The following is a 14610-nucleotide window of genomic DNA, read 5'->3' on the forward strand; positions in this document are numbered from 1 at the left end:
TCAATTATTGAGTTAAATGGATTATTAGATGGATTTTAAAGGATAATTATAGGTAAGATACTAGTTCTTACGTGTTTTGATTTTTGTTTGTACTTTTGTCGTTCCCTGTTCTCGGGGAAATGATTTTAACATGGGCGCCATTGATGCATCGGATCACACACGGCATACCCATAACATTATATAAAAAACACGTTCTGCGCGCCCTTAAATTCGTCGTCCGAAGTCGGAAAACGTATTGCCCTGTATATTTTGTCAAATAAAGTGTAAGTCGCTGCAATTGTCTGTTTACTCGTCAAAATTGTCAAGGTCTTCGATAGCTAAAGAAACTTCAGCGTACAGTTTATTAAGTATTGAAAGACCTGTACAAAGTCGCGCCAGTCAAAAATCATAAAAAGCTACATTAAAAGTTATGGTAGCCAGAACTAGGTCGTCGATGGTGTACATGTATGTTGACATCGACAGCATTTTGTCAGGAGCAATCGCCGCCATATTGGATTTGATCATTTTCTTTCCAAAATAAAATGAATTATAGTAAAGTAAAATCTTTTCGCGGTCGTAATGTGTTAAAATTCGCATACTGCGTAAAATTGAATGTAGGCATATGGTGATATTTTTTACTTGTTTTACAGTTTGTGTGAATTTTTTAAAGACTATTTTGCGTACCAGAACAAATACATGTATATCACTACGCATGGTTAAATTTGTTAGATTTTAAGCGTTTTTATGACTGAATTAAAATTATTGTTAAGGTTATTAGATCTATTTATGTTAAATGTCACGTTGAAAAAATCAAATGGGATAAATAGAATACTAGGATTAGCGTTGAAGACAGAGAAGTTTATGTTGCTCGGCTCGAACACCGAAAGCGCTCGCCAAGGCTCGCGCTTCCGGCGTTCTAAGCCTCGCAACATAAACTTCTCTGTATTCAACGCTAACCTAGTATTCTCTATATCTACCATGCAGGTGGTAATAACACGCGACGTTAAGATAACAACACACTGTTGTTTGATTCATTGGTCATTGGAAAGCAACAAAGCTCTGAATAAAAAATATTGCATTTTAAACGGAATAGCGCAATGCATCAAACGTTATTAAAGAAGTGTTGCATCAGAATAAAATACTTCCGAAATACTAACTCTTGCATCAAAACAAAAGATTGACGATATACAAACAATTATATAAAAAAACGTACAGGCGCATAGGCCTACAAGCTCTTTACTATTGGTAAAATATTTTGCAGCTAACATTAATACATTGCGCATCTTTTGTGCACATCATAATTTAATATTTCTTGGTTACAAAAAGTATAAATGTGAACGTAATCGTTCAGACCGGTCAGAGGCCGACAGTTAAGACCAATCCCTTGGCGGCTGTGTAATACAATAAGGTAATTTAATTTAATAACGTGCCTAAGGATGTTTAAAAATTGTTATATTCTGATACTTTATCTGCAATTTCATCGTCGTTCTATGATGAATAATTTACAACAACAACATTTATTAGCTTTTAAGCATTGCAATGTCCATTTAGCCTTAATAATTAAAAACAAACATGTTTACTTAGTTTCATCAAGATCTGGTTATACAGTGGTTTCCAAATTGTTATGCACCCAGATGTCCTAGGTATTTCGTCGCACGGGACCCAGAATCTGAATTGGGCTAAGTATTGGTATACGCCACATACTACCGAAGTTACGTAGTAAAAAAATAAAAGTCATAAATAAGTCTCAAACTTGTCTTCGACATTGTCAAGATTAAAAATTATTACACTATATCAATGCTTATTTATTTACGTATGTAGTTTATGATTATTATTGGGATGAACACAGACATAATCAAGTTTAATGACCTCTTACAGATTGACAATGAACAAATGTACGAAATATATCCGTATATGTTTGTAAAGTTTTTTTAATTCATAAATAATTTACAGTATCAATAGTTACTCTCAAAATACTTTTATTCATTTATCTACTTAATATAACATACAAAATACGATTAAGTGTGTACACATTTGTTGTAGTAAGATTTTGATCATGGCTCTGTAAATAAGTTTGTACATCATTGACCATCTGTGTATATATTGTGTCGTAATGTGTGCACTCATGGGTTTTAAGCCTAATGTATAAAAACAACTCTATCTATCAACAAAAATGGAAAAGATAAAGCTGATCACGCAAAACAAAAGACAACGGGCGCCGGACAACCTAATGATCCAAATTATTCACCTTAGAGGTCGCAGTGGTATACTTGATATGTTGTCCGTCAAGTGATCGGGAGTGCAAAAGTTCGATCATCACTGTGTGGGGTTCTGTAGATCTCCCCCATATACAGCATGTACTGATTCTAGTCCCGTAAAACGGATTTGAGAGCGTTTCAAAAAAGCCTGAGCTTTCCTATGCAATGGAACTAAAATAAATAGGTTGAAACTAATAGTTCACCTTCAGCACTTTGTGCTCAAGTGAGTAACACGTGTATCCTGACAGCTGAATGTAGTCAGGTCAGCTACAAATGTGTCTAATCATCTTTATCATTTTTAACCGAATGAATGAAACTTTTGTTATCAAACGTTCTCGAACAGCTTTTTAAACTCGTCTATCATGCATTTTTTTTTATCAAGCTATGCATTGATTATAACACCAGATTGATAACCGATTGATGGATAGTGAGACAGTCGTATAGCCATAACCAAATCAACAGACCGGAAATTCTGTCATTTTAAACCGAGTAACTGAATGCCATTCGATTCGCATAAAAAGCATATTGACTCACAAGGTAACTAGTCCACATCCGATCAAACGGTTGTAAATGGCCAAGTTTGTCGATCAGTTGCGTATATGCCATTAATCCCATGAAAAGTGTCATATTAGCGTTACCTTTTCCTAGAGCATTTAATTGGATCGATCAAGAAATGGTTAAGGGTTCCAGTAAATGGTTGGTATTTTATATCATTAAACATACATCGTTGTTGCCATATATGAGTTTATAAATGCGGAAATAGAATGGTGACACATCTTTTATACTAGCTTCAAAAGATATATTTTAATTATTTCTTGAAAACCATGACGCTTAAACAGATAACGACAGTACAAAGTGCATTGTTCGATCGTGTAGTACATAATGCCATTATAACATCTTTTCGTATGTCGCCGTGGCGAAATTGATATGGCGTCCGCCTAGCGACCGGAAGGTCATTTGTTTGATACCCACTGTTTCAACATTCTTTAGATCTCTCCAATAGAAACCAGTCCAGGAAACGGACTCGAAAGCGTTTAAAATCAGTCTAAGGCTTTTGATGCAATCGAGCTAAAATAAATAGGTTAAAAAATCAATTTTACTTTTCAAGCGCTGTATCTAAAATACGTGTGTGTTCGCCCAACTATTTGTTAGCCGGACAACTTCTATACTTTAACGACTTTAAAAAGCCAATAAATATTTTATTTTTGTAAACGCATGCGAAACAATTATTGTATAGGGCTTTTTACATTTATCATGTATGCTTCCTCTTTGTATTAATAGCAATTCGTTAATTGCTTTAAAAAAGTGACCTCGAAGTGAAAATAAGTAGCAAAACGTATCAGAACAGTATATTCACTAGTTATAATTGTAATACATCACAAGAATAGACAAAAAAAGAATACATACTTGATTTCATCGAAGCTGGAACAGAAACATAAAGAATTATTTTCAACCACTGCCTTAACATCAAAATCATTTAGGGAATTTAGTTAATACATTGTTAGTAGTTTTTATATATGTGTCGACGATTTGTATTTGGTATTGTTATTGCATTTAGGTAATTTTACTTCGACAATAATATGTGCTTAATAACTCAATACAAGAAACAAATAATGGGTTATTTGTGTCATCACTGAACTATTTGTCGATTGGTAAATACTTCTGTTTAATGCTGCTGTCTTGTATATGTCGACTGACAAGTATTTGGTATTGTTGTTGCCTTTAGGTGTATTACTTCGACACCAATATGTGTATAATAACTAAATACATGACACAACTAATGAGTTATTTGTGCCATCACTGCTAACGACAAAAATATTCAACTAATTTTTCGTCAAACCTGACAACACTTCAAACCCTCTTATTTTCTAAATGGTGTGTGATTGCGTTGCTTATGGACCAAACATGCCTTATATATTATGTTAATATTACACTGATGCTAAAAGGTTACGGAAACATCATTTGTTATTCTTGTTTATTTTGTTTCCGTGTTTAAATAGTTGTAACGTTAAAAACACATACATGCTAATGATATATTTACTAGATTGTTTGCGTTTTAGCATAATAATATGATGCTAAAATAACATATGCCAGGAAAAACAAAACATAAGTAACCTTACAAAACTGAAGATAACGTCATATCACCGGAGTTTATTACCCATGATACCACAAAGTAATATGATTACTTCCTTTGTTTGAGTGTATTAACCAATATGACCGCAAAGTAGGATAATTCTGCCGATTGTCCTTTTTCCTCCGTTCGAGTAGTAAAAAGTGTTTTATTTGCAGGCCAGTAGCGATCTCGTATTTTGCACATTTTCTAAAGTGTAACCAATTGTTTCAAATAAAGAAACCATTTTATAATTGCAAAAGGCACTATGATATGACGAGATCGAGGTATAATTTATTCATCCTGGTACCGCAATAACAACACGAAAAATAATTTTGCCATCAAATAGATTTTAAACGATTTGAGGCGATGGGTTCATTTTTCAGAAACATGTTTATCAGCAAAAAATAATATGGAAGTTAAGTTAAATTTATGCTGATCATATCTTCAAAGGTGACGTGTTTCAGTATTAACATTTTGTGATCATAAGTGTTTTGTTTGTGATTTTAGAACATTGTTAAATACCTTTTGTATGCTTAGCGTTTTGTGCTTTGTCTGTAAAAATACCGCGAACACTTATAAATGTAGCGCTATTCGATCTGAACAATAAAGCTAACACGTAGACAAAGTTTTCATTGATATTTATTTTGCTGCTTGAATCGTAACACAAAAACTTTTCAAAGTCCAGTAATATTAGAGTCAACAAGATACTAGCGAAACCGTTAACGGGCTTCGCACGTCATAATTATAAATTATGAAACTACATCCCTGCTTGTATAGTGTGTACTGCTTTATTAATGCAAAAAGTAACAGTTTATATACCCATTTAACACTAGACGCTAGTATGTTATATTAGGAAAAGTCCAGCCTATTAAGGAAAGAGTTTGATTCATACATGACATTTTGGCCTTAGCAATAGACCGTTCCATAATTTAGTCATTACATAATTATCTCCCCTGAATTCTCTCCGCGTCCGCCATTACACTGCTGCTTAACAATCGGTAACAAGAGAGCACCGATTATTCAACGGATGAATTTCTTTCTAAATTCTAAGGCCGTCATTACATGGTCTTGGTTGTCTTGGAAAACTACACATTGACACATTAAAAAAAGCATTTAATTAAATTAAATGCAATATTTTTCATTTGATTATTTGCATCAATCTTTAAATCGTGTATGCCTTTGCATTCCAGTGTTTAATTGCCCCTTTGTTCTGCATAATCCGATTATCTCGTTTTGATCAGATATTGTCCAGACTTAACTAACCACATGGTGTCATAAACCACACTGGGTGGCAGATGACAATCTGGTCATTAAACACAATTGATGATGCCACCATGTCTCATCTTCCTGGTAGTCTTAAGCAGTCATTTGGTAAGATAATTTACCTCCGACATACTTAACAGTTGCGTAAATAAGATATGTTACATATTTTACAAATTAAAAGTTATGTCCAATATAGAATATCAGAAATTGTACACCGTAAAGATACTAGACCGTTCAATTTATGAAAAAATAAAGTATTTAAAAAATATATAAAAATAAAACATTTAACGTATTTAGCGGGTATCGTTTAATTAAAACTACGTCATTCCGTATGAAGATTTGATGTTACGGCAATGCACGAACGATATCATAAAACAATAAATTACATTTGACACCAAACAGAGGTAAAAAATATTTAAAAAAAATATATATGTATATAAATATATGTGTGTTAAAATGTTAGATATGTGTCACTCGTACTCACTAGTAACGAGTTTTCAATAAACATGAGTACACAGTTCAATTTGCATCATATGAAGTTGTGTTTTTTCAGTTGTATGTTAATATTCCTCAATAGCGTAATTCTTTGTTCAAAACCCATCAAATTAAAATTACATGTAAATACTGTCATGTCCTTTGCTTTTAATATGGCTTTGTAGTATGTTTATTTTCAAAGCACTCCTTACACTTTCTAACACTCATTTATTTATCACACTAGCGTCCTCATGCCATTGATAATTATATTTTTATAATTAGATGTATTACTATTGTAATTTATTGAAGCTTTTCTGCAAAAAAATATTGCGGCTTATGCATAGAGCTCTTTATTGTGTCAAATTGTCGGCCTTTCAGTCTTCAGATAATTTTTAATTTGATGCTTATGCCGCGTTTTTAAAGTTGCAAATAAATGTATTAATGAATTCGTTTGGCGCTTAATAATATATTTTTTGAAATATTAATTAGGTGATTTTTTATCGGAGTTTTTGTGTGTGGATTAATTGACTAAACATTTGGTGTCGTTATCCATATGTTTTGCGTTACTTCAAAGACCTATAAAATACAATGTTTAGTATTTTTAGCTTTATAGCTGTTAAATGATTCAAAGATGAAAATATAGATATATCACATAGATCGCATTCTCTTCATCTTCCGAATAATCACATAAAAGGACGTCAAGATCAATATCACTCTCTCATGATAAAAAGCTCGTTTTTTAACGTGACAAAGTTCCATCTAAAAAAAAAAATATAAATCCAAACCACAATTTTTTATCTCTGATATCAGTTAGAACAAGAAAAATAATGGAAGGCGTATCAAAAATATCATACTTAATATAATATGTAATGATTTTGGAATGTAGATTTTTACCAAATGAGATCAATTACAAACAATTAGCGGTAATTAATTGCGCGAGAATCTTTTATAAGTATTAATTAAAATATAATCTGCTTGATGTTGCGGCTATTAAAATCAACACAACAATACATGCGTGAATTGTTTGTGAAACGTTAAAAGTAACAAGTCTAATCAAAGACATAGTATGAGCGACTGAACCGGCAAATTTTCGCCGATGATTACCACTTGATCACAGATAAAAAAAACAAATACACGAAAGCATTTTAAACATTTTATTTGTAACAATCAATCTCAACTTCAAACAATCATTTAAACAACAAAAATGTGATAATCGCCTCACATTAATTCATTAAGTAATTCATTTATCCGACAACGGTGACGCGGGTATTCTCTATGTCTTTGGCTTTTGGAATCGCAGACTCGCACAAGTTAGCAGCAGTGTAATGGCGGACAGTCACGTGACTGACAATATGGCGGCGGTCAATTTATCGATTATGGAACGGTCTATTGACAACATGGGGAAGATGGTTGGGTACATTAATACGTAACTTGTAATAAGACCGGCCACACCATGAAATAGTTAGTTTTGTAAATAAATGACCATCTTAAATGTTAAGTAGGTTTATGCTATTACGTCACATAAAAATGTAAAAGAATGGGTTTGTAAAGTATCGTTTCTTTAACCTCTCCACAAATGTTGAGTCGAAATCTTTTGCACATAAATACTTAAATAGTAAATTAAGTACTTGATTCACAGTACACGTTTTCTTCTTCTGCCTACAGAACGTTAATGAGATTGTATTAACTGTCACGCTTAATCGCATAATTTGAAAAAAATACACGCCGCGAACAATAAATGAATAGTTACATTATTGCCAATTAGTTACGGCTTATAATAAGTGACTACACGTTTATGTGGAATGATATATTCTGGGTTAAGAGTGGGGTCATTCTAATTATCAAACCGGTTTGATCCCTCTTATCCCAAATGTATTTTTATTGATCGTTGTTTGTTCCAATGCGATGACTGCCACAGTTTAACATGTATATATCATACGTATATTTAGTGCAATCTATGTGTTGTTAATTGTGAAATTTCTCCGGTAAATGATAATCTATAGGCACTTTTTTATGTTCGAATTATCTTTAACAGGTATCTACTAACCATTCATTGCGGTTATCACGTTTAAATAATTTAATTAGTCTTTGTTAAAGCGGGTATATACGATTTTTTATATGTGTTTAATTGTAATATATTGATAAAATATGTTACAATAACACAAAATAGACAAGAAAAATTATACATTAAAGCCGAATTTCATAAAATGCATCAAAGACAAATTAGCGCCCCTAGCCGATAGTGACGTACATATTTTCCTACAATAACCGAAGCATTCGTCTTTGTATTATAAACCGTTAAACTACGAGGGGTGTTCCAGAAGTTCGTGGATTTTCGCTATAACTTATTAGTTTGCTGGTAAAAGTCAATGAAATTTACATATTATACAAACCAATTATCACGGACTTTCTATATAAGCTAAAAATGCATGAATTCCATAAAGCGCGTTTGAAACGCGTTGCCATAGAGACCTCAGTAACGACATGCGGCGCACGCGTGTATTTTATTATAAGTATGAGCGTTACGCGAATTTAAATTTGGTTTAAATGTCGTTGATAAACAGAATATACGGCAAATTTCACGTAACAGCGCCTAAGTCCTCCTTACAGCCCGGATTTGGCCCCTATGGACTTCCGCGTCTTCCCGGAAGTTAAGTCACAGTTGCGCGGTATTCGCTTTGCAAGTAAACAGGAACTTACAGTTGCAGCAAAGCGATTCGTGTCGTCTTTTGACGCTGACTGGTATAGAGACCCTTTTGACAAGTGGATTTCCCAACACATAAAGTGCATTCGCAGTTGGAGGTGATTATGTGGAAAAGATTTGACAGTTGTTAACTTCATAACGTCATTGACGTTGAACAGAAACGTTACACGTGCGTCGGTGTACGCATTGTGCACATGTTTAAATCTCTGATATATATTTATTGTTTTATGTTTTTCCATGATATTTGGAGAGAAGATTTGGAAAGGACGAAATATTCTTAACATGCTATTTGTTTGTCCATTTATGTTACCAAATGAAAGTTATAGCGAAAATCCACGAACTTCTGGAACACCCCTCGTAAGTTTAGATGCACATCGTACATGTATGGTATACATGCTGGCGAATTCGGCTGTACAGCCGTTTTCAATTTCAGAATTAAATATCTGGCTTATTTCGCATTTTACGACACATGTTCTTCTTAACTTTTATTTTAATTTATATTGAAATATATATATAATAAGTTTTTTACACAGTTTATATAAATTCATAAATATTTGACAAAATCGTATATACCCGCTTTAACAGTAACGTTTACACAGTTTCATTCTTACTATATTTACACAATACAAAACAAACCGCAGATTATAGTTCGTGTCAGTTTAAAACTTATCTTTCATTAATTTCAGCACCTACGTGCTTTCATTATGTCAGACATCATGATAAAACGCAGACACTCATGTAACTCAATTTGATCAATCGCGTCCATTGATTGGTAAATAGTGCTACCTTAACAACTAATCAAGCAGTGTATCTCTTTGTTACCAAACCAGATTCACTATTAACGCTTTCCTGAATGAACATGGGCCAAGAAGGTGCGACTTTTATTGAAGCACATTCATTGATTATGCGGGTCTGATAACCAAGCCCAGATCATAGCACGAGTTATTATCATGTATTATTATCATGTATCTCAAGTCTAATTAAGCCACTTCAACTGGGAGTCTACCGAACGAGATGACTTGACTTCTTTATTATATTTCCTGTTATGAAATGCTTGATACGTTCGAAAAGTTCAACTATAGATATTGTTATCTATCGTAGAGTTTGATTTGCATTTCAAATCTAAATACTTAAAAGTAACGTTTAGTCATTGATTGTAGGCATTCCAAACATGAAATCTGTCAACTGTCGGTCAATTGAAGGTGTTATAACGATTATCACAGACTGCTGCGTGATTCAATGATCTTTGGATCACAAGAACAACAACACGTTAAAGCTCCCGATAGGCATAATGTCATAGCAACGCCTGTTAAGTCGTCTGCAACTTGTATCACAAGAAAAAAGATGTGAATCTGATAGATCTGGAGTTATATCCTCAAGGACGTTGTTAAAGACGAGACATTCGTGCGAATAAAATGTATATTAACAAGCATTCACGTGGAACAATGCAATAATACATTAAGGAGTATCATTTAATTCATAAACCTAATGATAAACGTTTTGCATAAGTCAGATAGCATGGCACATATTCGTAGTTAGGTTCTTATCTGCTTGCACATGTTAAATTAAACAATTATTGCAATTATTTGATAAAGCAGTGTCTTGAGTATTTTTATATACTTAAAGAAAAGAAGTTAAAGCTTGTTTTAGTCGTTTTTAGCTCGATTGTGTTGTAAAATACAGATAAACTGCTTTCCACTAATGTCATCAGCTAGGTACCACTTCTCATTGCTTGTTTCGCCCTTTTAAACCTAGGACAAGCTCTAAGTGGCGGGCGGCAGTGTTGATCAGACACTACCCATTAGTGGATGGCTTCCAGCTACTGGCGTTCCTCCTTAGCCACAGCCAGCTGGAGCTTCTTTCTGTTGCCTGTGATACCTTCTTAATGGCCAGCTTTCTCGCCTGTCCCACTATTCCCATATCCTGGAACATCTTTCCCAGCGATGGTGCAGGAAACCCTCTGCATCCCACTTCAATCGGGTAGTTCCATGCTCTCCACCCGGCCTCTCTACATTCCTGGACGAGATCTTCGTACTTGGCCTTCTTTCTCTCATGTGCCTGAGAACATCTTTCTTCCCACGGGACAGTCAGCTCTACCAGGATGATCTTCTTTGTCTTTCCGGAGACCATCACAATGTCTGGACGTAGGGTAGTGTGGACAATGTCTGGAAACTGCAGCTGTTTCCTAAGATCTGCCCGTAGTTCCCAGTCATTTGTGCCGTCTAGGATACTCGGATGTCCTCCCTTTGTACCCTTCATTACTGTCCCTGCTGGTACAAAGTTGATGTGCTTTGCCCCTGCATGTACTCGTGCCTTCTTCTTGTGTCTCTCAAGTGTATCCGCTACCTCTCGGAGTACCTGGTCATGTCTCCAGATGTATCTCCCCTGGGCAAGTGCTTCCTTACACGAGGACAAGATGTGGTCCAGGGTAGCTCTTCCTCCACATAGGGTGCATTCTGCTGTCTCTATCAGCCCCCATCTCTGGAGATTCGCCGGTGTTGGCAAGACATCATAAACTGCCCGGATCAGGAACTGCAGTTGAAAAAACTGGTACTTCCAGATATCTGTCCATGACAGTTTCCTCCCTGTTGTCTGCCACTTTGTCCAGCTTCCCTGGCTCCCCATCTGGACTGCTTTCACCTTTCTTATCTCTTCTTCTTCCTTTCGGATTTCGCTCTGAACAAGTTCTCTTCTTTGGACTGTTGTGGCTGAACTCCACGGTTGTCTAGTGTTCAAGCCGAGTCCCTGTCTACCTTGACAACTTGTTCCCACTATGTCTTGATGTCTCAGTCGACTCTCTGCCTGCTCAACTGCATTTGATGCTGACCATCTTCTTCCAGTTCTGACCTCTATCCCTGCATTTCTAATGCTCATGTCACTAGAGTCTCGTAGGGTCAACACGAGCCTTGCCTTACTAACTTTGTACTCCTCTACAATTAATGAAAGAGGGAGCTGCAACATATCGGTTCTCTTGTAGAGTCCAATACTTGTCATACATGATGGAAGTCCGAACCATCGTCTCAGGCTCTTGTTTATCATGCTTTCCAAGCTATCAACTGTCGATGTTGGGATCTCATACAACATTAGTGGCCAAAGAAGACGGGGCAGGAGGCCATGCTGAAAAAGCCATGCCTTGAACTTCCCTGGTAGGCCTGTTCCCTCTATCTTTGCAAGCCCATTCCTCAGTTGCTGCCTGATGCGCTCTGTGTTATTTCTGCTAACACCCAGTGTGGTGTCAAACCATTTACCCAAGCACTTGACGGGGTTGTCAATAAGTGATGGGATATCCTCGCCTTGTACCCTGAGTGTTGTCTTCTGCCAGACTTTACCTCTTCTCAAGATAAGAAATCTTGACTTCCTTGGTTTGAAGGCCATTCTAGCCCATGACACAACATCTTCAAGGGCTGATAGGATCCATCGAGCTTGTATGTGGGACTCTGTTGTGATAGTCAGATCATCCATAAATCCCCTCTGTGGTGGAAGTCTGATATCTGTCTGGGTCTTCGGTCCCCTTGACTCCCTGTCTCCGGCTTTGATGATGAGATTCATAGCGGCGATGAACAGTACTACTGGCACTGTGCAGCCGGTTACAATCCCCTTCTGAAGCTGTATCCAGGATGTTGTAAAGTTCTTTGTTGTGAAGCGCATGTTGATGTTTTTGTAGTAGCTTCTGACAATGCTCTGAATATGTTCTGGTACATGGTGGTGTTTCAGAGCAAACTCTATTACCTGGTGGGGTACCGTGCCATACGCATTTGCTAGATCCAGCCATACAACTGTGAGATCTGTCTTGTTGATCTTAGCTTCCCTGATTAACTGGCTAATAGCGCATGTGTGTTCAATGCAGCCAGAGAATCCTGGAACACCTCCCTTCTGTGCTGATGTGTCAATGTACCCATTACTGGTCATGAATGTTGTAAGACGCCTGGCAACCACCGACATGAAGATCTTGCCCTCCACATTCAACAATGATATTGTCCGGAACTGTCCAATATCCTTGGAAACCTCCTCCTTTGGGACGAAGATGCCTTCTGCTCGCTGCCACTCCACAGGTACATCTCCTTTACGCCAGACCACCTTCAATAGTTTCCACAACCGTCTCAGCAGTTTTGGGCATGACTTGTACACCTTGTAAGGTATTCCATTTGGGCCTGGTGCTGACTTGGATCTAGCCTTCTTGATTATATCTTGGACCTCCTTGAGGGTTGGTTCTCCCTCAGTAAATGCAACAATGGGCATGGGTACTGGGGCTATGCGTTCATGTCCCTCCATCCGCATATGTCTCGCCTGATCAGAGTGCGTGTTCTTCAGATGCTCTTCAACCTCCTCTTTAGAACAATTCAGCTGTCCCGCTTTCTTCTCTTCAAGGATTTCCTTGCTAAAACCATAGGGATTGGAAAGAAATCGTGATCTTTGTCTGGCTTTCTCCCTTCTGGCTTTCCGTATCCTTTCCGCTTTCCTCAGGTCTTGAAGTCTGCGTCTGGTGTGGTCTCGTAGTTCCTGTAGACCAATTTTCTCTAGCTCTGATGCCTGTCTGTACTGGTTCCCCAAGTTGCGAAGGTCCTTCCTCAACTTCTCTATTTCTATCTGCCGTCTGTTCTTGGCGACTGTAGTCTGCTTCCTTTCCGATGGTGTCACCCCAAATCTTTCCTTCCCGACTGCATATATCAGTCTACACATACTCCTCAGTTTCCTCTCTACTGTTCCAAGTAACACCTGTTCCACGATGCCATCTACATCCTCATCAAACTCCTTCCACTGTTTCTCGTTCATAGCTGGCCATTTGATGCGCTCTAGTCTGTCGTCTGCACGACAGCCCTGGCTACCAAGATCATGTTCTGTTCTTGTAGGCTTATCCACCTGTTCCACCTCAGATTCGTGGAGATCCTCAGCACTGTGGTGTTCTTCCTGGCTGTGGTCCTCCTGTGTCTCACCAGACAAGTCTGTGCACTGTCTCTGCTCCGGATCAGGCTGACAACCCTTCCTAGACCGATGTATCTTGAGACCCCTGGCATTCTTGCAGATTTTCCCGCAAACACACTGAGCCGTCTCTGTATAGGCCTCACCTGTCAATGTCCGTTGTACTAGCCGTGTCGATTCCGTTGTGTCCGTCCTATTGGATCTCTCTTCCACCCCCCTCTCGGAAGACCCTGGGGGTATCTTTCTGTATGTCTTGTTGTAGCTGTTCTGTGGGTAACTCCTTACGGAGTCATCATCTTGGGGTGCCGGCCCTTGATGCCCAATTCCAGTCTCTCCTGGATGTCCACTGTCTCTCCAGTTGTCACCAATCTATTCCTGGTTGTCATCCAGTCTTTCCTGGAAGTCACTGATTCCTCAGAAGTCATGTTGTAAAATACAGATAAACTGCTTTCCACTAATGTCATCAGCTAGGTACCACTTGTCATTGCTTGTTTCGCTCTTTTAAACCTAGGACAAGCTCTAAGTGGCGGGCGGCAGTGTTGATCAGACACTACCCATTAGTGGATGGCTTCCAGCTACGGGCGTTCCTCCTTAGCCACAGCCAGCTGGAGCTTCTTTCTGTTGCCTGTGATACCTTCTTAATGGCTAGCTTTCTCGCCTGTCCCACTATTCCCATATCCTGGAACATCTTTCCCAGCGATGGTGCAGGAAACCCTCTGCATCCCACTTAAATCGGGTAGTTCCATGCTCTCCACCCGGCCTCTCTACATTCCTGGACGAGATCTTCGTACTTGGCCTTCTTTCTCTCATGTGCCTGAGTACATCTTTCTTCCCACGGGACAGTCAGCTCTACCAGGATGATCTTCTTTGTCTTTCCGGAGACCATCACAATGTCTGGA

General features: G+C 37.6%; 1 protein-coding gene across 1 annotated transcript; it reads right to left on the reverse strand.

The window, feature by feature from the left end:
• Positions 1–10585: 10585 nt before the first annotated feature.
• On the reverse strand, positions 10586–14399 carry LOC127878376 (uncharacterized). Its single transcript, XM_052424935.1, has 2 exons — positions 14266–14399; positions 10586–14063 (listed from the first exon to the last, which is right to left on the reverse strand). Exons 1-2 carry the CDS (start codon positions 14397–14399, stop codon positions 10586–10588), a joined length of 3612 nt encoding a protein of 1203 aa, XP_052280895.1.
• Positions 14400–14610: the final 211 nt, after the last annotated feature.

Source organism: Dreissena polymorpha, chromosome 1 (genome assembly GCF_020536995.1).
Source record: "Dreissena polymorpha isolate Duluth1 chromosome 1, UMN_Dpol_1.0, whole genome shotgun sequence".
NCBI lineage: Eukaryota > Metazoa > Mollusca > Bivalvia > Myida > Dreissenidae > Dreissena > Dreissena polymorpha.